The 24,404-nt window shown below is 39.4% G+C and overlaps 1 protein-coding gene across 5 annotated transcripts in view; it reads left to right on the plus strand.

Moving 5' to 3' along the window:
- The window catches only part of esrp1 (epithelial splicing regulatory protein 1), a 153,289-nt gene that overhangs the window by 14,758 nt on the left and 114,127 nt on the right, over positions 1–24,404 (plus strand). For 3 of the 5 annotated variants that reach the window (XM_060823680.1, XM_060823675.1, XM_060823678.1), the window contains exons 7-12: positions 3,046–3,156; positions 8,898–9,030; positions 11,325–11,367; positions 12,533–12,834; positions 18,081–18,299; positions 22,677–22,875. In XM_060823680.1, the coding sequence (XP_060679663.1) occupies positions 3,046–3,156; positions 8,898–9,030; positions 11,325–11,367; positions 12,533–12,834; positions 18,081–18,299; positions 22,677–22,875 (1,007 nt within the window). The remainder of the gene's footprint in view (positions 1–3,045; positions 3,157–8,897; positions 9,031–11,324; positions 11,368–12,532; positions 12,835–18,080; positions 18,300–22,676; positions 22,876–24,404) is intronic. The other 2 variants (XM_060823677.1, XM_060823679.1) reach the window with 2 other exon arrangements.

Below are 24,404 nucleotides of genomic sequence, written 5' to 3' on the forward strand. Positions count from 1 at the left end.
ACCTGATTAGACTCCATTTAGAGTATTAAGTTCAGTTCGGAGCAATATGCTGCAAAAATCTGTTCTAGCCTTGGAGAGAGCCCAAGGCAGAATCACTAGAATAATACTAGGATGAAAAATTATGGTTATAAAGAAGGGTTGCACAGATTAGTTTTTTATTTCCTTGAGTATGGGAGATTAATTAATAATATAGTTGAGATGATTGTGATAATTATAAGTGTTGACATAATAAATAAGGAAAAATTACATCCTGTAGCGAATGTTGGCAGTGTGGAGAGGAGGATGGGTGTGTTGGAGAAGACTACAAACTAATATTTTTAATTAGTATTCTACATTCATGTGTGACATTAAGAAGCACTTCCTCACACCAAGTACTGAAAACCTGAAAATCACTTGCCCCCACAAAAAAAATCAATGGAATATTTCAAAACTGAAATAGATAAATATGTTGGACTGGGATATTCCCAGTTATAGATGCAATTATGGTGGATATCAGCAATGATCTAATTGAATAGTGGGACAGACTGAAAGCCTAAGTGGCTTATTTCTGTTCTTGTTTTCTCATTTGAGTATAGTGAGCCCATTGCTGTGGTCTACGCTACAGGCTATTGATATGAAATTTATATTGTAGCCAGGTACTGTACACACACTGATGAAGGAGTTTGAGAAGAATTAATTCCATTCCTGTTCTTGCCACTTGCCGTCATATGCACTTTGCAACAGAGACAAAAAAAGATGGCTATGCTACTCTGGGAACATGATTAAAATGACCTGTTGTTGACATGCCCTTTTTTGTATTTCATTTCCTTCCCTTCTCTTGGGGAAGCATTGAAAATGCACTCCTTGTTAGAAGAGTGGAAAATTGCTTTATGGGCATTTTGAGTCCAAAGTCAGAAAGCACCAATGCACACTGTGAACTAAGTTCAATGCATTGTCACTGTATTATACTGTCAAGTGGCGTTTGTTTGTCATTGCCCAAGAAAATTGCAATTTTAATTCCAACTCTGATTCCACCTACAATTAATTATCTTCAAATATTGCCTTTAGTTCCTCCACAAATTCCATATCCTTGCCACAAACTCTCTTCCTAGCCACATTCTGGGTTAACCAAGCTCTTGATAATTTCAACATCTCTTAGCTGAATTTTTGATCTCTTATCTTCACCATCAGAATGACTGCTCACTTACACCTAAATAACTTTGCCTGCCTACACTATTAAATGTTTGTTACTGAAATACTTATTCATGCTTTACGCTAATCAAATCTGGATTGATAATGGTCTTCCGACTACCTTCCCATTTTCCAGCCTTCAAAGATTTGAAATCATTTCAACTTTTCCTAATTGTATTCCATATCCTATTCCAAGATCGGTCACAAAACTTCAGGTTCAAATCTTATTCTAAGGCTTGAGTATATTTTTAAAAGCTGATACTGTGCAGTGCTGACAGAGCCACATTTGGATGAGAATTTGAGCTAAGGTTCCGTCTGCCTCCACTCCTCTGGCATTATTTCACAGATGAGCAGAGGGATTATCCCCAATGTCTTAGCCAATGGTAATCACTCAATCAGCAAGACAAAAAAAACAGATTATCTGACCAGTTTTACATTAGTGTTTCCTACAGTACAATAATAGTTTTAATAACTACTCATTAGTTGCAAAGTGCTTTGAGCAATCTGGTTGTGAAAAGTGTAATTATAAATGCAAGCCTCCTTCCCTCTTTTTTTACCTTAGTTCCTTCTCCACTTCCTCCAATTTTAAATTCTTGTCTTTGATTTTTATTTTTTTCTTGCAGATACTTCATCTCTTCCAAGCATTTCAATCTCCTAAAACCTATAAATTCTTCTCCTTTAAGATTCTCCTTGCTCCGATTCATGCCTTCACCTCGGTTTTCAGAGTTCTGTCTTTCACAAAGCAGACTGGCTGATTTGAATTGAGCTTGATTTTTCCCTATTCCTACAGATAAAGGGAATGCTGATAACACTGCCAACTATTTATGAGTTACCATCAAAATGATCAATGCATTCTCTCTCCAAACCCCTTCACTTCTCCATCTCATCCTCCTACTGCAGGACCCTTTTTTAAAAATGCATCACTGGCCAAATTTTTTTTGTTGTTTTCTACTTTCACTTTCTTTTGCTTGGCATCTGTTTTTCCTTGCATCTCTATAAAAAGCCTTGAGATAATTTTCTATGAGCAAGCCCTCCTGGTTAATTTATTGAATGTGTAATGTCAGTGCATCTTAATGATTTTCTTATAATCATTCGAATAACTGAGAAGATATGTTAAGTGTGTCAATCAAATATAAATGCTGAGTGCTATGATAACTGCATGTAATTGCTATCTGCTCCTCTTGTTGAAGGAAAGAAAAATGATTATCTCTTAATTCAACACATGCACCTCAAATTATTCTTTGAATATTAGAACAGAGTACATTTAATAAAATGCAAAGTATTTTGATTAAGTCTTGGACCTGTTTATTTCAAATGAATTAAACTAGCCTCAATTAAATAAAAAAACATTTTCCTACAGAAGTGTGAAACCTGTTTATACCAGTACATGAAAGCTCAAAATAGATTTTCTTCATAGCAACCAAAGAATTTGGCAAGTGGAATTATTTCCTCAGCTTTTTAGAATCTAAAATAAATGGCAGCTGTTAACTTCATTTCCAGTCCAAATTATTCAACATTTCTTCATGATAAAGATGCTAATTACAATATCAAAGTAATTTAGCTATTGTAAAATTCACTTCTAACTTGGTCCAAGTACTATTACAAAAGCAGGACCAATGAAACGCTAGGCATGAAGTAAAAACAAAGAAGTACTAGAAATAATCAACAACCCCTCTTCCTCGGGCAAGAAAGAGTTTAAATATTAATGTCATTCTCACCATGGAATGCTGCTTGACCATTTCCATTATTTTTTGTTTTTATTACATTTGACTAATTTTGTGTACATAGCATTGACTGAGTGTTAGTTGATTGGAAATTAAGACTTATATTTCTTGGATTTTAAAAAGTTTACATTTTTAAAAATTTTATTGACAGCAGCAAGATGGAGATCATTGATGATAATACAGTAATCAGAGCGAGGGGGTTACCCTGGCAGTCATCTGACCAAGATATTGCTCGATTCTTCAGGGGTCTGAACATAGCTAAGTTAGTATCTAACAGAATAAGAAAAGATTTTGATAATGGTACACTAATACTACTTTCCAAGCAATAATCCTCTGATTATGTATTTTTTGAAATGTAATTGTGGTCTTGTTCAGGTTGGTCATATTTTTCTTTTCCTCGGTCTACACGTGTCAAATTTCAACTCCTCCCTTGTTAAGATAGTATGTACACTTAACCTGTTTCTATCTCACCAATGTCAAATGCATAAATTTTCATAGAATCCCTATAGTGTGGAAATAGTCCACATCGATCCTCCAAAGAGTAACCCATCCAGACTTATTCCCCTACCCTATTCTCCACATTTACCCCTGACTCATGTACCTAATTCACACATCCCTGAACACTATGGGCAATTTACCATAGCCAGTTCACCTAACCTGCACATCTTTGGATTGTGAGAGGAGCACCAGGAGGAAACCTACACAGACACGGGGAGAATGTGCAAACTTCACAAAGACAGTCACCCAAAGCTGGAATCCAACCCGGGTCCCTGACGTTGTGTGGCAGCAGAGCTAACCACTGAGCCACAGTGCCACCCTAAAATAAAATTTTAGGTGAATATTTTGTATAGGTTTGGCTGCATGATTCCGTATCGAAGAGGCATGGATGTTATGTGTTCTCACTAATTGTGTTTTCAGGAGTGGAGGGTGTGGGAGGAAGTAAAATAGGTAAGATAGCTAATTCACCATCTTCCAATCCATGAGTTCCCAGAATAATACTGATGCTGGACAGGAACTGAAATCAGCAGCACACCCACCATATATAGAGAAATAATTAGAGTAAAAAGCTTTTTAAAAAAGGCATGAAGGAAGGGATACATTTTTTGAAGCTACTCTTCTTTAAACTAACTCTGATTCCAATGTTCCTTCTAAGCTAAAAGGTCATGTCAGTCAGCGTGCTGATTCCACTTGTGAGGTTGATTCTGGTTCTAAATGTCGGCGACCATAGAGGTCTATGCAAAAGTAAAATGTTATTCACTATAATATTTCCTGCTACCACCCACAACTTGCTTCCTATAGGTCATCCCATTTCTCCCCCTCCCGCCCCATCAAATCCTGCCTAAAGTCCTTGACTCACCAGGATCTGGCTTCATGGGGCTTCCTCTGAGTCCCAGCAGCACCCAGAATGGGATTCTGGCCTGCCACTGTGTTGCTTCACCAGGAGCACATTGGATTTTCTGGCAGCTCCAGATGATGGGCCTCCAGTTCTTTGAGGGGTGGAAGTTCCACTTTGCACTGATTTTTACCCACCCACAGCACTTAATTGCTGCAGGCTCAATTCACTCTTTAACTGTTAGCTCACTGACATATATCCAACTCTTGTCTTCACACCACCTAGATTCATAGAAACACAGTACTCAAGAGCCAAAGTAAGCCATTGTTCCTCTGAACCTGCACTGCCATTAAGATTATCGCTGATCTGGTTGTGGTGTCAACTCAACTTTCATGCCTGACCCCCATAATTAGACTCCTTGTCTATCAAAACATCAACTTTTCTGTCTTGAATGAATTCAGTGAACTAGCCTCCACTGATTTGACTGTTTCTCTGCACTCCAGGCTGATCTCTCATATGCTATCCTCCAAACGTTTGAGGCAATCTGAAACTGAACTGTTCATTTCTGAGCTCATAGCAAATCCATTTCACAGCTCACCCGTGTGCTCACCTACAGATGTTAGCACCCAGCCAAGCAACATCTTAATTTTAAAATATTATTGAGACATCCAAGATCTTTAGAATCACAATAATGTGAGCTACATTCCTTCCAATTCATAGAATACCAACAGCATGGAAACAGGCCATTTGACCCAACAAATCCACGCTAACCCTCTGAAGAGTATCCCACCCAGACCACTCCCCTACCCTGTTTCTCTGCATTTACGCTGACTCATGCACATAGCCTACACATCCCTGAACACCATGGGCAATTTAGCCCTTTTTTATCCTTGTTTTCAAATCATTCCGTTGTTTTATCTCTTCTCCGAATTCTACAACACTCCAGGATATCTGTCATACCTTCTTCTTAAATGGATAGGAAACAGACTGATCAAGAAAATTCACCTGAACACACATTAGAAATATTTCCCTCCCCTATCCTTGGCAACACAGTGGCTCAGTGGTTAGCACTGCTGCCTCACAGTGCCAGGGACCTGGGTTCAATTCAAGCCTCGGATGACAGTCTTGTGGAGTTTGCACATTCTGCCAGATTTCCTCTGGGTGCTCCGGTTTTCTCCCACACTGCAAAGATGTGCAATTAGGTGAATTGGCCATGCTAAATTGCCCATGGTGTTCAGTGATGTGTAGGCTAGGTGCATTAGTCAGGGTAAATGTAGAGTAATAGGGTAGGGGAATGGGTCTGGATGGGATACTTTTCAGAGAGTCAGTATGGACTTGTTGGGTCAAATGGCCTGTTTCTACACTGTAGGGATTCTATGAATTGGAAGGAATATAACTCATTATTGACATTCTAAAGATTTTGGATGTCTCAATAATATTTTGTCAGCCTCTGATGCTCCAGGGAAAATAGCCCTAGCCTATTCTGCCTCATCCTACAGTTCAAACCCTACAACTCTGACAACATCCTTGTAAATCTTTTCAAGTTGCACAAAATCCTTCCTACAGCAGACATCCTTCACTTTATTTGGATGTCGGTACAATACACTCAGTAGCATTTTCACTCTTTTTCTTGACTTTTGCTTCCAAATAGAGTCTTTCACTCCTCATCATCCCTTTTGAGCTCTGCAATATTTTATTTCCCTATCTTTACTGATATCTATGGATATTAACCATCTAGTCCTCCATTTCTTTATGAGACAGGTCTCACTAATAAGTAACTCTTACAAGGTACAAGTCAGGAGTGTGATGGAATACTCTCCACTTTCCAGCATGAATGCAAGAAGTTTGATACTATTAGAGATAATGCTGCTAGCTGTTGCATCTGCTGCCTTCAACATCCATTTACTTTATCACTGACACACAGTGGCAACTGTGTGTCATCTTCAATATGCAGTGCAGTGATTCACCAAGGCTCATTCGACAGCACCGCCTACCACCTAGAAGGAAAAGGGCAGGAGATGGAAACCTGCAAGTTCCCATCCAAAACATATTTTTCTTCATGTGGAACCTTTCCTTTGCTGTCAATGGCTCAAAATCCTGAAACTCCCTCACAGCATTGTGCTTGTCTGTACACTGTAAGGATGTGTTGCAAGTGTTGAAGAAAGAGCACGTTATCTCCTTCTTCAAGGCAGTTGGGAATGGGTAACAAATGCTGGCACTCACCAGCAACTTGCTAACTTAGCTACCCTTATGTGTACTTGGGCATTTGAGTATGATCAAACTTCATGACCATAAGACTAATTTCTTACCTGCACCCTCCCTTACCCCAATGTATGCTTCAGGACACTTTCCAGGGGAAATCATTGGTCAATGATCATAGATTCATATATCTTACAGTGTAGAAGAAACCTGTCAGCCTGTTGTCTCTGCTGACATCTTTGGAAAAGAATTGTGCGAAGTCTCACATTTCCACATCTTATCCATAGCCCTGAGAAGTTCTTTATTCCCACTGTTTTCTGCTCCCGAGGTCACAGTTCTAACTTTGAAAGGTCAATTTCTCATCCCCGGCAATGTGTAATCATCCACTGTAACGTGGCTTTTACATCAGACAAAGCAAACTCAGTTGATGTTTTCCACCTTTATCTGCCATCCCATTCAACTACTAACTCTGAGGTGCTGAATTGCCTCTATCAGTATCCTGGCTGCATTCACTAAACCTCAATGCAGACTAAAGATCAAACCCGGGACCTGCTGGTATGTATGACTTGCCTCCATACTGGATTGTGAACTTACAGCAAAACCGTTTAAGAGTCTTACATTTACTTTGTTTCATCTGTATTTACTATTTATTTTCTTTTGATTAACTCAAAACAAAAATGTGTGAAGTTATATATTTGGGATGAAATAACCCATTGGTTTTTCCCCTTTTGCCGATATGCAACTGCTGAAAATATCAAGTTTAAAATGGACACCGGATTTAATTTTTCTACATTTCACTAAAGATTTGTAAAGAATGCTTGAGGTTTAATTTACAAAACTATTATAACTTGAATTTTTACATTACCAATTTAAACATCACAACACCAGGTTATAGTCCAATAGGTTTAATTAGAAGCACTAGCTCTCGGAGCACTACTCCTTCATCAGGTGGTTGTGGAGGACACAATTATAAGACACAGAATTCATAGCAAAAGTTTACAGTGTGATGTAACTGAAATTATACATTGAAAAATATCTTAATTGTTTGTTAGTCTCTCATCTGTTAGAATGACCATGTTAGTTTCACTTCTTTCATATGTAAATCACAAAACATTTTTAATAGTTACATACTCAGGTTAACTTTAACAATTGGTGTCAGCCCAGATAATGTGCTGAAGGTGTTAGCCCCCTGTGTGCTGTCTGTGCCATAATGTTTAGACTGATTCTAATCTAAAGAATTAATTAATAAAATCTTACATGGATTCATGCAGTTTTCGAGCAAAGAACAGTGTAACTCTGCAAGTACAAATTCACCTCACAAACACATATTTATATGTGTGCATGTGGGTTTATGTGTGTGTGTTGTGGGGGTGGGTGGGAGGTGAGGAGTTGTAAGTGTCTGTGAGAGATAGTGTATATGCATGTGTGTGAGTGCAAAGGGGTCTAAGTCTGTGAGAGGGTGCATGTGTGAGTGTGTGTTTGTAGGTGTGTGTGTGTGTGTGTGTGTGTGTGTGTGTGTGTGGGTGGGTGTGTGTGTGTGTAAGAGTGCCTGTGTGTGTGTATAGTACAATGGTGGTCACCTGTAGTGTGACATGAACCCACGATCCCAGTTGAGACCATCCCTATGGGTACTGAACTTAGCTATCAGCCTCTGCTCAGCCACATTACACTGCTGCCTGTCCCCATGTCTGCCTTGGATGTTGGTTCATTGCCAATACCTTACCAATCGTACTCAAATCCGAGTTTGATATACTGTATGTTCCTCGAGATATGATATCCTTGGTGATTACCCACAATGTGATATCACAATGACCAAGAATACATTAATTAAAGTAATTAAGTAAAGATAAAAGACAAAAAAGCTTTAAAAAAGAACATGATAATAAATAGTAATTCATAATTATTACAAATAGGTTGCTGAAATAAAACTAAACTAATCAAATTTTAGATGGCAAAGATAAATTTCTTGAATTTAGATCTTGCAGTTGCTTATCTCTTCAGAAGTGATCTACTGGATAACCATCTACTAATTTGCTGGAAACGTCCATGTCCTCCTTATATTGTTTACATTCACTTTTAATAACATTCACTTTGAATTCCATTAAGTTCACAAGAAAAAATTTTTTGGCAAGGACTTGAACTGAATTTAGCTTTTAAATGTTTTTTATGATCTTTGTACTGCTTGAGATATAGTTTCCAGTGGTGTTCTATTTTAAGGATGATGTATTACACTAAATGCTCTGCTACTTCTGAATAGCATTTGTTTGAGTAAATAACTGATACTTTAAAGATAGTGATTGTTTTTACTTTGAAATTCTTTTTTTTTCAGGCTTAAATACCTTACACGTAATCAGTTCGATTATTTGTTTGGGAGGAAATGTATTCGTTTCTAATTTTGCAATTTGTCAATGTGTTTGTCTGAGTAGTATTTTTCAGCTGTTAATTATGAATGTTCCTATTCTTATTTACAGGGGTGGTGCTGCATTATGCTTAAATTCACAGGGAAGACGAAATGGAGAAGCTCTTGTAAGATTCATTAATGATGAACACAGAGACCTGGCACTGCAAAGGCACAAGCATCATATGGGAAACAGATATATTGAGGTATTTATTATGAATTCCTTGAATCTAGGATTGCTGAATTATGGATGATCTGTAACCTGTACATTTAGATATCATACGCAATTAAAATTCTATAACATTTCTCAACGTTTTCCTGCACTATTGACGTTTTCAATATATCTTTCTGTTACAATTAATGTTGATAAATTTCAAAATATATAGTTTTGATTTATGGGTCTTCTTTGTCAATGTTTATAATTATGAGGAATATTTAATTTAGCACAAACTGATTCTGTCTGAACAATGCTGAAAGCGTTACAACAGTTTAGATATGAAATATTCATAATTACAGAAAAAGATACATTCCAAACTAACGAAAGAGTCAATGATAATCAGAATTAAGTGGGAATGGGGAGTTTAGTTCATACTCCTATCAGGCAAGATGTAATTGAATGACCACTGCTCCCAATTCGGACATTCTTTATATTAAATTGTATGAAATGATGAAATGAACTACTTGAAAAATAATTCACATTTATTTAGAGTAAAACTGAGAAAGTAATTTTTTAAGGGGGCACATCGTGTGCAATCTATACAACTAATGATTTAAGTGAAGTTTAACAATGCTATATGAGTCATCAGAATCACCAGGGCAAATCACTACCAATCAACATCAACTTGCCAACTAAACAACACTCTCCTCTCAAGAAATTTCAATGTCTTTACTTTTTACATTGGCATTCCTTGAGATTGTCCTGAACAGTGCAAAACAAAAAGCTTCAAAATATGACTCTTTCCAGGGACACTTTAATTTGAAACTGCAAAATGATTATTTGTATAGTGTAGTACCTTAGCCAAAGGTTTCCTTTTACTTCATCAATGAATTCGCTCAAGTTAGTCAAATATAATCTGCTTGTAATAAATCTGTTAGCAGCTAACAATTGGTTATTTGTGGTAACAGTACATGTGATGACGAGGCCTGGTGTGGTTGGGTAAGGACATGGGAGAGCTGCTCAGGCTCTAAAATTATTGAACTCAATATTGACTCCTGGAAGCTTCAGGGTTCCTAAGTAGAAAATGAGATGTTGATCTTCCAGCTTGCGCTAAGCTTCACTAGAGCACTATAGCAAGCAAAGGACAGAGATGTTGGCCAAGAAACACTACAGTGTGTTGAAATGGCAGGCAACCAGAAGCTTGCAGGCATTTGTACAGAGGGAACTTGGAACGCTGAACTATATAGCCATATAACAAGGCTCAAGCAGTGCAATAGTAATATAGAAGACTTGGGTTTAAGTCACATCTGCTCCAGGAATGTGTCATAACATATCACAATGTTTAAAAATAATTATAACCAAAAGATTATAATACAATTTGTAGAAGATAGCATCAGGATATAGTATGGTATTCTGGTCCTGTCACTGAAAACACACAGTAGAAATTGAGATTTTCTTCAGCACAATGAGGAAATGTCTAATTAAAAACCTTGGAGATAAATAGGCATAGAGGAAATAAATTTGGAATAATTAATATAATTTTAATGCTGATATCAAGTCTTCATATAATGATCAACACAGAGAATGGACTTCCAGAGAAAATAATGGAGGCCAAAATACAGTATTATTTAAGGAATATTAAATGCTGCGATGGGTAGCGTTCAGGATATGAAAAATAAATGGGCCGATTATCATCTTAGTTTTGAATATTAGCTGGAGTGTGCAGTCTATTCTTGCTGATTTTCAATATTTTACACCTAGGGGTTAAAAAGAGTTGCAAGTAGCCTTTTCTCTCTTCTTTCTATCTAAGTTATTTGTCTTGCTCTAGCATATGCAATATTCTTATATTATCTGAGTGCAACACAGATTAACTGTGTGGCTTCCATTTAAGATATTCAGTATGTTTATTCATAGCTAAACTAATATATACAGCGCAGAATAATTTCCAGATAAAGCCTATGCATCGAGTGCCACAATGCAGACAGTTTGTAGACATGTGATTACATTTGGGTACTTCATTCCTTTGTACATTGATCTGTTAAAGGGACATCATTCCAAAGTGATATCACAACACCATGCACCATTTTCATTGTTTTGTGTTTAACATATTGTGAATGTAGCAAATGGAGTGAGCTTCAGATGATAATTTGCATTTAAAATGTAATATTTATAAAACATTTATGTGTCAATGATAGGAAAAAACATTGCATTTGAGTAGTGCCTTTTATAATCTCTGGGCATTCCAAAACACTTTACAGCCAATGAAGTGCTTTTCAAGTGTACTGTATACTGAAAACACAACAGCTATTTTGCACAATATTCTCATTGTTAAATCTTCTCCAGGTATACAAGGCAACAGGGGAAGATTTTCTGAAAATTGCAGGAGGTAAAGTTGGAGCATATGTTTCTTGTATTTTGATATTACTTTGCAATCCAAGAAAGTAGAAATGCACACTTTATGGATTGAGTTTAACATTATAAGCTGATAACATGGAGGGAAATGTTAACATCTGTATAATCAAGATAATTTGAAGCACAGGTTCAGCATTGGAATGCAGAAATTTAATACTGAATGGCAAAGAATCAAAAAATAGAGAAAACTATGTGTTCTAATGAAATCTGGGTGGGCATTTTTGGTTTAAATTTCAATCAAGTTGCTTGGATTTGCAAGCTACCAACCATCAAAACAAAAGTATACAGATTTTAGGGTTTAACTAAGAGAATTGTTGATACTAGGTCAATCAGATTGTTTCATTTTCATAAACAGTCATGTGCTGTGTTTCCTTCTTTATCATCCTCAATTTTTCCCTGTCTCCTGATTGAGCTGACAAAAGTACAGTTCTACAGGAATCTGCCATTCTTAGTTTTCTCCCTTGAGTGATTTCTAAATGTAGGGTGGCACAGTGGCTCAATGGTTAGCATTGTTGCCTCACAGCACCAGGGACCCAGGTTTGATTCCCACCTCAGGTAACTGTCTGTGTGGAGTTTGCATATTCTCCCTATGTCTGCATGGGTTTCCTCCGGGTGCTCCGGTTTCCTCCCACAATCCAAAGATGTGCAAGTCAAGTGAATTGGCCATGCTAAATTGTCCATAGTGTTTAGGGTAAATGTAGGGAAATGGGTCTGTTTGGGTTACTCTCTGGAGGGTCGGTGTGGACCTGTTGGGCTGAAGGGCCTGTTTCAATGCTGTAGGTAATCTCATCTAAATAGCAAAATAACCATTTCATCTCCAATACAATTGCCTTCCTGTATTTGCCTTTACTTGTGCACATGGAGGCTGTGTTGTGACTGGCAACCAATCACTGATCTGTTGTCCCAGATTAAATTCGAAGTAGAAGATTTCAAACTTGAAAATGCTATGCATGCAGAAAGCACGAAAAATGCCCCAAATATTTGCTTCAGAACCTATGATTCAAATCATCGGTTTGGCTAAATTCTGCTGTTCTGGTAACTTGTAATTAGACCTTCTGTGATATGTTTTATGTGGATGCATGTCTATTGTCTTCTTTTTTCTATCAGCCACTTACTTAAGTCACTTCGTATTTTTCTAGGTACCTCGAATGAAGTTGCACAGTTCTTATCGAAAGAGAATCAGGTTATTATTCGTATGCGTGGCCTTCCATTCACAGCCACAGCAGAAGATGTCTTGACATTTTTTGGATCAAACTGCCCAGTAACAGGTGGAAAAGAGGGAATCCTTTTCGTCAAGTATCCTGATGAGAGACCAACGGGTGATGCTTTTGTGTTGTTTGCCTGTGAGGGGTATGCCCAAAATGCCCTCAAGAAACACAAGGATATGTTGGGCAAGCGGTACATTGAACTGTTCAGGAGTACAGCAGCTGAAGTTCAACAGGTTAGTCATGTCATACTTTTGATGGTCATGTTACTTAATTCAAATCATGGAATGAAGAATTGAAAATATCCAAACAGCACCTTTTTCAAGCTTTCTCTTTTTCATTACTAATTATTGTCTTTGAAGTAGTGAGTCACTTTTAATAAACTCCATCAACAAAGGTTATGTGTTGAATTTCAGACCTACTCATGGCTTTCCTGTTATTTGAAGTACCACAGTGAAGTGCAGCAGGAAACCTTGTGTAGTTGCATGCTCTTTTTTGCTATTTCTTTGTATTCATTTGCTTGTTCATGTTCTATTTCAGCATTCCTGATGGCACAAAAGAGAAAATCATCATACTGTTTGTATATATTTTTGCAAATGGTCATACCTAGATCCAACAATGCAAATAGTCAACATGGCTTTGTGTGTGGGAAATCATGTCTCATGAACTTGATTGTGTTTTTTGAAAAAGTAACAAACAGGTTTGATGAGGGCAGAGCGGTGGACGTGATCTATGTGGACTTCATTCAGGCATTCGACAAGGTTCCCATGGGAGATTGGTTAGCTAGATTAGATCTCATGGAATACAGGAGAACCAGCGTCTGGGTACAGAGCTGGTTCGAAGGTAGAGGACAGATGGTGGTCGCAGGAGGGTTGTGTTTTTCAGACTGGAGGCCTGTGACCAGTGGAATGCCACAAGGATTGGTGCTGGGTCCACTACTTTTTGTCATTTATATAAATGTGAACATAAGAGGTATAGTTAGTAAGTTTGCAGGTGACACCAAAATAGGAGGTGTAGTGGACAGCGAAGAGGGTTACCTCAGGTTACAATGGGATCTTGATGAGATGAACGAATGGGCTGAGGAGTGGCAGATGGAGTTTAATTTAGATAAATGCGAGGTGTTGCATTTTGGGAAAGCAAATCTTAGCAGGGCTTACACCCTTATTGGTAAGATCCTAGGGAGTGTTGCTGAACACAGAGACCTTTGAGTGCAGTTTCATAGCTCCCTGAAAGTAGAGTCACGGGTAGATAAGATAGTGAAGAAGGCATTTGGTATGCTTTCCTTTATTGGTCAGATGTTCAGTATAGGAGTCAGGAGGTCATGTTGCGGCTGTACAGGATGTTGGTTAGGCAACAGTTGGAATATTGACTACAATTCTGTTCTCCTTCATATCGGAAGGATGTTATCAAACGTGAAAGAGTTCAGAAAAGATTTACAAGAACGTTGCCAGGGTTGGTGGGATTTGAGCTATTGGGAGAGGCTGAATAGGCTGTGGCCGTCTTCCCTGCAGTGTCGGTGGGTGAGGTGTGACTTTGTGGAGGTTTATAAAATCATGAAGGGCATGGATAGGATAATTAGACAAGGTCTTTTCCCTGGGGTGGGGGATTGCAGAACTAGAGGGCATAGGTTTAGGGTGAAAGGGGAAAGATATAGAAGAAACCTAAGAGGAAACTTTTTCACGTAGAGAGTTGTGTGTGTGTGCATTGAGCTGCCAGAGGAAATGGTGGAGGCTGGAACAGTTGCAACATTTAAAAGGCATCTGGATGGATATATGAATAGGAACGGTTTGGAGGGATATGGGCTGGGTGCTGGCAAGTGGGACTAGATTAGGTTGGAATATCTTGACGGCGTGAACAAGTTGGACCGAAGGATCTGTTTCAGTGCTGTACATCTCTCTGACTCCATATGTGGTTTCCTGAATGGTATGTAGTGCAGTGAATATTTGGCAAAGTTGAGATCCATTAGGCCAACTCCATAGTTAAGAGGTATTGTGCTGTACTCTAGCTGAGTTTGCAGCACTAACCCACTTAAAATTAACTGAGTAACAGTAAATGATACAATTGGGAAAACCTACAGTTTAATGCCTTTTCACTTATATTTGGATACTCTCCCTGAGAAGACTACCCACACCATGATCAGGCATCAACACATGTCAGAAATGGGTCTTACATAGGAGTTGGGCTCCCTGATCTGCATAGGCAATGGACAAACTACATAGTAAGGTGGATATATCAGCTTCAATTTCTTGGTCTAACGATCCAAACTTTATATATGCAGAATGGCCATTTATTCAATGTACCAGATAACTGATATTACCCATGGAATTTTACAAAAGCACGAAGAACAGAAAGGAGAATATGTTGGTTAGAAACCAAAAATATAAACCTGTCTCTGTCTCTGTCCATTAAAAAAAAGAGAATCTAATTTTAAAACCCACTCTAGTTGGCACTGAGTTTTCAGTAAAGCATAATAAGGCAGAGGCATTTAGTAATGGATTTCTCAATAGTGCTTTATTATGAATGGTTTGGATGGATTGTTAACCTCAATACCAACCCATTATTGCTTCGCCAGCTATATGAATAACAAAAATCTGCTTGCCAGTGTTACAAAAAAAATCTCTGAATCTTCAGGAGTACAATGCATTATTGCTATGTCGTGAATAAATACCAGAAGCATGTTAAGCACGTCTAGCGACATTACCTACTTCCCTATTCTTCCAATAAGGATACAATTAACATAGTGGAAAATGTAGATCCAAAGGAACACTGCTGTATATTGGCAGTACCATGACATAAAGTAGTTATTGCAGCAGTCCTCCTTCCTGCTGTAATGATATGACAAAATATTTATTGCAAAATAGTTATAGTGTATTCTATAATCAAGAATTCATAGTCATTTAGACACCATTTCAACCAGTTAATTGTTACTTTAGTTTTTTACAGTGGTAATTCAAATGCTGCTGACTGATAACAACAGATTGCACTGTAACACAATGTGATGTTAATTAAAATATTCTCCATCGATCTTGCCAGTGGATTTGGTAATAATTTAACAGCAATGGATAAACATCCTGTGCAATGACTTAGTTTTGTTACATCTCTGGTTGGTTAGTCATAAAATCCTGACGGTATGGAAGCAGACCATTCGGCTCATTGGGTTCCACACTAATTCTCTGAAGACCTCCCCATCACTGTAACCCTGCATTTCCCATGGCTTATGCACCTAACCTGCTCATCCCTGGTCACAATGGGCAATTTAATATGGCCAATCCACCTAATCTGCACATCTTTGGATTCTGAGAGGAAACTGCAGCACCAACAGGAAACTCACACAGACATAGGGAGAACGTGCAAACTCCACACAGACAGTCACCCAAGGCTGGAATTGAATCCGGGTTCCTGGTGCTGTGAGACAGCAGTGCTAATCACTGAGTTACCATGCTGCCGGACTAGTAGTTTAATGTTTTTTGAAATGGGCATTGCACATCTGATTTTAATGGATGAGATGTGTGGGTGTCCCATTTAATTTCACGAGGTGACCTGAAACATTAAAGAGTGTGCCTCATATTTGTAAGAGCTGTTTTGTTTTAATGCCTTGGGAAATCCAGAAGTTGTAAGGAGAAATAAAGAGCTGAATCCTTCAGCTGAGTCAAGAACAGCTATGTTTCCCCATCCATCCAACGAATGTCCCTCCATGCCAACAGACCCCTATGGTATCCAACCTATGCCCTATCACAACTGAACCAATAGGTGGAATCCTTTAATTTGGCTCACGTACAGTCTTAAAAGGCCAAGACACCTTTGTTCATTTAGATGGAATGCCCACGGACCTCCTGCCTACTAGGTACTTCTGAGGGCATTGGCAGGCCTTCTTCCCAATGGAAGATTCCAGTATACCATGTCCCACTTCCCAAAAAGCTGTCAGCCTATTAGAGACAACCAGCTTTCAGTAAATAGTAGCATCATGCAAGCAATAGTGACCGCTGTCCATACTGCAATTCCTGCAGCCCCAGAATTGATGAGCAGCCCAAGGAAAAGGGAAGAGTTAGAATAGAATCCCTACAGTGTGGGGGCAGGCCATTGATCTTCCAAAGAGCATCCCCTACCCTATAATTCTGCATTGCTCATGGTTAATCCACATAGCTTGCACACCCCTGCACACTATGTGCAATTTACCATGGCCAATTCACCTAGCCTGTACATCTTTGAACTGTGGGAGGAAACCAGAGCAAACCTACGCAGACATGGGGAGAATATGCCAACTCCACACTGACAGTCACCAGAAAGTAGTATTGAACCTGGGTCCTTCAGGCTATCAGGCAACAGTAATAACCACTGAACTACTATGCCACCCCTTTGTTAGATTAGATTAGATTACTTACAGTGTGGAAACAGGCCCTTCGGCCCAACAAGACCACACCGACCCGCCAAAGCGCAACCCACCCATCCCCCTACCTTTACCCCTTCCCCTAACACTACGGGCAATTTAGCATGGCCAATTCACCTAACCTGCACATTTTTGGACTGTGGGAGGAAACCGGAGCACCCGGAGGAAACCCACACAGACACAGGGAAAATGTGCAAACTCCACACAGTCTGTCGCCTGAGTCGGGAATTGAACCCGGTACTAACTACTGTGCCACCGTGCCGCCCACGACTACTGTTGTCAGTAGTCACCCGCCCATTCCATGTCCTTGCCCTCAGTCAAGCAGAAATTTATTGCCTGGTGAGAGCTCCTGCCCCTTTAAATAGCAGACACTCAATACAAAGTAGCTGAAGTGAGGCATTTGGTATGCTTTCCTTTATTGGTCAGAGTATTGAGTACAGGAGTTGGGAGATCATGTTGTGGCTGTACAGGACATTGGTTAGGCCACTGTTGGAATATTGCGTGCAATTCTGGTCTCCTTTTTATCGGAAAGATGTTGTGAAACTTGAAATGGTTCAGAAAAGATTTACAAGGATGTTGCCAGGGTTGGAGGATTTGAGCTATAGGGAGAGGCTGAACAGGCAAGGGGGTGGGGCTAGATTGGGTTAGGATATCTGATCGGCGTGAACAGATTGGACCGAAGGGTCTGTTTCCATGCTGTACATCTCTATAACTCTATGAATAGGATATATGCATTCAAGGAGCAGCTTGATTAGCTCATGAGGATGAATGAAGTAGAAGGACATGCTGATCATGTCAGGAGATTTAGAATAGACTAGCTATCCCAGTGGCCCATTCGTTATAGTTCAAATTTCAAAACTAAGTACATAGAGTCACTTTACTTCATCAAGACAATTCATACATGCATATATTGTAGTTCTCTTTGTGCAGATTTTTAATACTTTAATTTGAACAGCAAAACCTAACTCAATAAGTAGTTATTGAACTAGTTTTACCAGTTTCAGAAATTTGAAATTTAAGGGAATTTTCTTTAGGTTAGGGAATATATTTGCTTTAGAAACTTAATATCCTTTTTTATGTTTAAATTTTCTACAGGTTCTTAACAGATATACATCCACTCCTCTCATACCCATAGCTCCTGCTCCTATTATTCCTATGATACCCCAACCATTTGTGCCATCTACTAATCTGCGTGACTGTATTCGTTTGCGAGGCTTACCTTACGCTGCTACTATTGAGGACATTCTACAGTTCCTAGGTGAATTTACTTCTGATATACGACCTCATGGAGTGCACATGGTGTTAAATCAGCAGGTAAGAAAGTAAATAAAATTTTATTGAGAATCTCGCATTAATTTTAGGATGTTGTGATTCTGTTCGCTGAGCTGGGAATTTGTGTTGCAGATGCTTTGACCCCTGTCTAGGTGACATCCTCAGTGGTTAGAGCCTCCTGTGAAGCGCTTCTGTGTTGTTTCCTCCGGCGTTTACAGTGGTTTGTCTCTGCCGCTTCCGGTTGTCCGTTCCAGCTGTCCGCTGCAGTGGCTGGTATATTGGATCCAGGTCGATGTGTTTGTTGATAGAATCTGTGATAAGTGCCATGCCTCTAGGAATTCTCTGGCTGTTCTCTGTTTGGTTTGTCCTATAACAGTAGTGTCGAACTCATGTTGCTTGTCATCTGTGTGTGTGGCTCGTGGCTAGTTGGTGTTCATGGGTACGGATCGTTAGCTGTCTTCTTCTTTGTTCTATGTAGTGTTTTGTCCAGTCCTTGCATGGGATTTTGTATACTAGGTTGGTTTTTCTCATGCTGGGTTTTGGGTCCTTTGTCCTGGTGAGTTGTTGTCTGAGAGTGGCTGTTGGTTTGTGTGCTGTTATGAGTCCTCATGGTGGTAGTAGTTTAGCTGTCAGTTCAGAAATGTTCTTGATGTGTGGTAACGTGGCTAGTGCTTTGGGGTGTGGCATGTCCTCATTCTGTTGTCTTTCCCTTAGACATCTGTTGATGAAATTGTGGGGGTATCCGTTTTTGGCAAATACATTGTAGAGGTGTTCTTCTTCCTCTTTTTGCAGTTCTGGTGTGCTGCAGTGTGTTGTGGCCCTTTTGAACAGTGTCTTGATGCAACTTTTGTGTGTGTTGGGGTGGTTGCTTTCGTAGTTCAGGACTTGGTCTGTGTGTGTGGCTTTCCTGTATACCTGCAGTACACCTGAACTGCAAAAAGAGGAAGAAGAACACCTCTACAATGTATTCGCCAAAAACAGATACCTCCGCAATTTCATCAACAGATGCCTAAGGGAAAGACAACGGAATGAGGACATGCCACAACCCAAAGGACTGGCCACACTCCCATACATCAAGAACATTTCTGAACTGACAGCCAGACTACTACCACCACTAGGACCCATAACAGCTCACAAACCAACAGCCACTCTCAGACAACAACACACCAGGACAAAGGACCCGATACCCAGCATGAGAAAAACCAACCTAGTATACAAAATCCCATGCAAGGACTGGACAAAACACTACATAGAACAAACAGGAAGACAGCTAATGATCCATATCTACGAACACCAACTAGCCACGAAACGACATGACCAGCTATCCTTAGTAGCCACACGCACAGATGACAAGCAACATGAGTTCGACTGGGACAACACTACTATTATAGGACAAGCCAAACAGAGAACAGCCAGGGAATTCCTAGAGGCATGGCACTCATCCACAGATTCTATCAACAAACACATCGACCTGGACCCAATATACCGGCCACTGCAACGGACAGCTGGAACGGATAACTGGAGGCGGCAGAGACAAACCACTATAGATGCCGGAGGAAACAACACAGAAGCGCTTCAGAGGAGGCTCCCAAGCACTGAGGATGTCACCTAGACAGTAGACGAAGTGTCTGCAACACAAATTCCCAGCTCGGCGAACAGAACCACAACAACGAGCACCCGAGCTACAAATCTTCTCACGAACTTTAATTTTAGGATGTTAGTAGAGGTGTGTTAAATGCGATATATGTCAGGAGGTACACTCATTCAACATTAGTGAGTGATAAAATAGGATTACTTCTGCAATTGTGATCTAATGTTCTTTATCTAGATAGATTTTGTCTGGCTTATTCAGTTATGAAAAGTACTAATTGCTTGAAAATGTCATGCAGTAAACATGATTTGGAGACAGCTGTGTTGGACTGGAGTGTACAAAATCACACAAAATCACGTTATAGTCCAACAGGTTTATTTGGAAGTTCTAGCATTTGGAGCACTGCTCCTTCATCAGGTGATTGTGGAGAATAAGATTGCAAGACACAGAACTTAAAGCAATAGGTTCCAGTGTGATGGTAACTGAAATTATATATTGAAAAAGACCCGATTGTTGGTTGAGTCTGTCAACTTTTAGAATGACCATGTTGGTATCAGTTCTGTCATATGTAAATCACAAAACTTTTTTTTAAAAGTTACATTCTCAAGTTCACTTTAACAATTGATGTCATGTCAGCTCAGATAAGGTATTGAAGGTGTTAACTCCCTGTGAGGCTGTCTGTGCCACAATGGTCAGACTGATTCTAATCTAAAACATGGATTTCCAGAATCTTACATGGATATACGCAGTTTTTGAGCAAAGTAAAATGTAATTTTGCAAGTACTGATTCGCCCCACAAACTTTTATATGTATGTGTGCATGTGTGTGTTTGTGTTGGAGGGGGGAGGTGGTGGGGGAGATAGTGAGGGAGGTTATGAGTGTCTGTGAGACGGTGTGTGTATGTGTGTGAGTGTGAGTGTAAAGGGGTTTAAGTCTGTGAGAGGGTGTGTGTGGGAACATATGTGTGTGTATGAGAGAGAGTTTGTATGAGAGTGTGTATGTGTCTGTCTGGCTGTGTCCATCTATCTATGTGTGTGTGCATAGTGGAATGGAGTCACCTGTAATGTGACATGAGGCCAGTTGAGGCCATTCCCATGGGTATCAAACTTGGCGATCATCCTCTGCTCGCCCACTTTTTCCTGATGAAAGGCTTTTGCCCGAAACGTCGATTTTCCTGCTTCTGACCTGCTGTTGCTTTTCCAGCACAACTCTAATCTAAACTCTGGCTTCCAGCATTTGCAGTCCTCACTTTTGCCCACTTTTCATTGTTGCCTGTCCCGAAGTCCACCTTGGAGGACGGTCACCCAAAGGTTTGAGGTCGAAATGTTCTGGACCGCTGAAGTGTTCGCCAACTGTGAGGGAACACTCCTGTCTGTTGACTGTTCTGCAGTGTCCATTCATCCATTGCCGTAGCCTCTTTAGCCTCGCCAACGTACCATGCCTCAGGGCATCCTTGCCTGCAGCGTATGAGATAGACAATATTGGCTGAGTCCAAGGCGGACTTTGGGACAGGCAACAATGAAAAGTGGCCAAGCAGAGGCTCGTAGCCAAGTTCAGTACCCATGGGAATAGCCTCAACCTTGGGTTCATGTCACACTACAGATGACCCCATTGCACTATACACACACACACGTAAAGGTTTGTGGGGTGAATTTGTACTCGCAGAATTACATTTTACTTTGCTCAAAAACTGCATGAATCTATGTGAGATTCTGAAAATCTGTTTTTTAGATTAGAATTAGTCTGACCATTGTGGCACCGACAGTCTCACAGGGAGTTAACACCTTCAATACTGTATCTGGGCAGATAATTCTCAAGCGGAATTGTTAAAGTGCACTTGAGAATGTAACATTTTTTGTTAAAGTTTTGCAATTTACATATGAAAGAAGTTAAAAATCACACAACACCAGATTTTTAATTTTGTATACCCCAGTCCAATACTAGCATCTCCAAATCATATGAAAGAACTGATACCAACATGGTCATTTTAAAAGATGAGAGACTTAACAAATAATCGGATCTTTTTCAATATATAGTTTCAGTTACATCACACTGGAAACTTTTGCTATAAGTTCTGTGTCTTACAATCTTATTCTCCACAATCACCTATGAAGGAGCAGTGCTCCAAAAGCTAGTGCTTCCAAATAAACCTGTTGGAATGTAACCTGGTGTTGTGTGATTTTCAACTATGTAAGCAGCAAACATATCTCAATTTGTGGAAGACGCTTGGCAGGTCTTTAGAGTCAGCCTTTCTGTCTCAGCCTAAGGGCCAACACAGCCTCAGTAATTTAGTGGTCATCGTGATGGACTGGTAAATAATTTTCTTTACAGGTTTCCTCTAGTTTGAAGAACCCTTGTGTTCTTCCTGCTTTAGCATCTTCCAGTTCCTCTGGCTGAGCTGCAGGCAAGACTAATTGGCAAGTCCCCAAATTGTCTAAAAATGGATGAGTCAACCAGGGACAGACCAGAGAATTGGTTGCCTTCAGTATGACTACAGACATGGATAAATAAGTATCAGCAGGGTTCAGGCCCACTTATGGTCTCAACTTCTGAAAATCTTTAAAGGAGGTAAGATTCCACTGTATGGAAAATGTCTCCCAATTAGTAAATACTAGATGGAAAATACAGACTGACAAATTACCCAAAAGAACAACTTCTATCAAAATTAATTTTCTTCCAAGTAAAGAGTATATTAAAATAGGTCAGAGTTTATTAAATTTCTTTGGTTTTCCTAGCATGTGTTAATAAAGCTGTACTAGATCAGGGATTTCTTTCTGAGAAGGGAGACCTTTGCCAGACTTATTAACAGGAGCACAATTACCTCTTAGGGCCGTCCTTCAGGTGATGCCTTTATCCAAATGAAATCATCAGATCGAGCATTCCTGACTTCTCAGAAGCGTCACAAAAGAACAATGAAGGACAGATATGTTGAAGTATTCCAGTGTTCAGCTGAGGAAATGAACTTTGTGTTAATGGGTGGCATTTTAAATCGAAATGGCTTGTCCCCACCGCCATGTAAGTTACCATGTAAGTTTGCTTAGCTTTTGATGGTGCTCTACGCTGCTTGCTGGTAGGTGCTGGAGCTTTATGACTCTTTACATTCCTGGTTCTTTGATTCGGAAGATTTGGTACTATGTTCTGAATTTCAGTAGCCTGACTTGTACTAGTTTGTTCTGCCTTGGTTGTGGTTGGCTAAATTTGAGAAAATGTTATTCACATAGGCTAGCCATGGAATTTGACAAAACATGTACCTTATTTAACTTTGTTCTTGCCAATTCAAATCAGGTCAGTTATATTGTTAAGTTCAAATACAATCATTAAAAATCATGATGACTCATTGAATAATCTTAATAGGTTAACAACTATTTCCATGAAAAAAACATTAAAAACACAGAAATAATGCAGTGTTAAATATAAACAAGTGCTTTCTGACAAAAAAAATTAACGTGCTGGTGTTAAATTTTACCAAAAGATCCCTAGCTGACTTGATAACTGATTTATACTAATGCAGCTGGTCTCTACCAAGTGATCTTAATGTTATCCTCCTCCTCCCAGTACATACTTTCCAGAGATGAAGTGACAGTGCTTGACAGGCTGAACTCTCCAGTGCTGGGTATCATATTGGAACTACTGTATATAATAGAGTATCAACATGCCAACAGTACAAACATAACAACACTAAATATATTGCCACTCGTACTCTACGGCCGGAAGTTAATGGTGAATGGAAAATCAGTATTGCAAATCTTTTGGTCACAAACAATTCTCCTACAATTGCCTCAAATTTTATTCAGCAGTCTTGCTCAAAATGGGTGTTCCACTTGAATGAAACTTTTCATATCACTCAAACTTTTAAATTCTTTGGTGGCATTTGTAACAGTTAAATGTTAACTTCCAAATTGGTCTTAATCTATGTTTACAGACACTGATGTTTTAATTCCATGGCAAACCTATAACCAGTACATCTTTTATTTCTGACTGGGCTTTTGCAATTCTCCTTTTTGAAGCAAAGGTAATCTTCTGAGGTAATGATTGCAGTGAGGGTTAGGTTGTGTCGTAGCTGTTCGGTGAAATAGCAAGGAAGTGTTTACTTCAAGGTGTAATTGGGAAGTGTGGGTGAGAGAGACTTCTCACTGTGGGACCGGGTAGGGGAGTCCAAAACTTGAGGGCATAGGGTTTAAGTGATTGGGGTAAGATTTCAAAGGGACCTGCACTTTTTCATGCAGATAGTGGTGTGTGTATGGAATGAGCTACTATAGCAGGTAGTGGAGGCTGGTACAATTACAACATATAAATGGCATCTAGATGAATAGGAAAGGGTTTAGAAGGAAATGGGCCAAATGCTGGCAAATGGGACTAGATTAATTTCGGATACCTGGTTGGCATGGATCGCAGGGTCTGTTTCTGTGCTGTACATCTTTATGACTCTATGACTGTTAAGGAATCTCATGTATGTGATTTCAGCAATTAAACTCATCCATAAGTATTACAGAACCATCTTGTTCTTTGCCAGTCAAATTAGCTTGCCAATGTTGATGCCTATTTTTCATTTACAT

Source organism: Hemiscyllium ocellatum, chromosome 4 (assembly GCF_020745735.1).
Source record: "Hemiscyllium ocellatum isolate sHemOce1 chromosome 4, sHemOce1.pat.X.cur, whole genome shotgun sequence".
NCBI lineage: Eukaryota > Metazoa > Chordata > Chondrichthyes > Orectolobiformes > Hemiscylliidae > Hemiscyllium > Hemiscyllium ocellatum.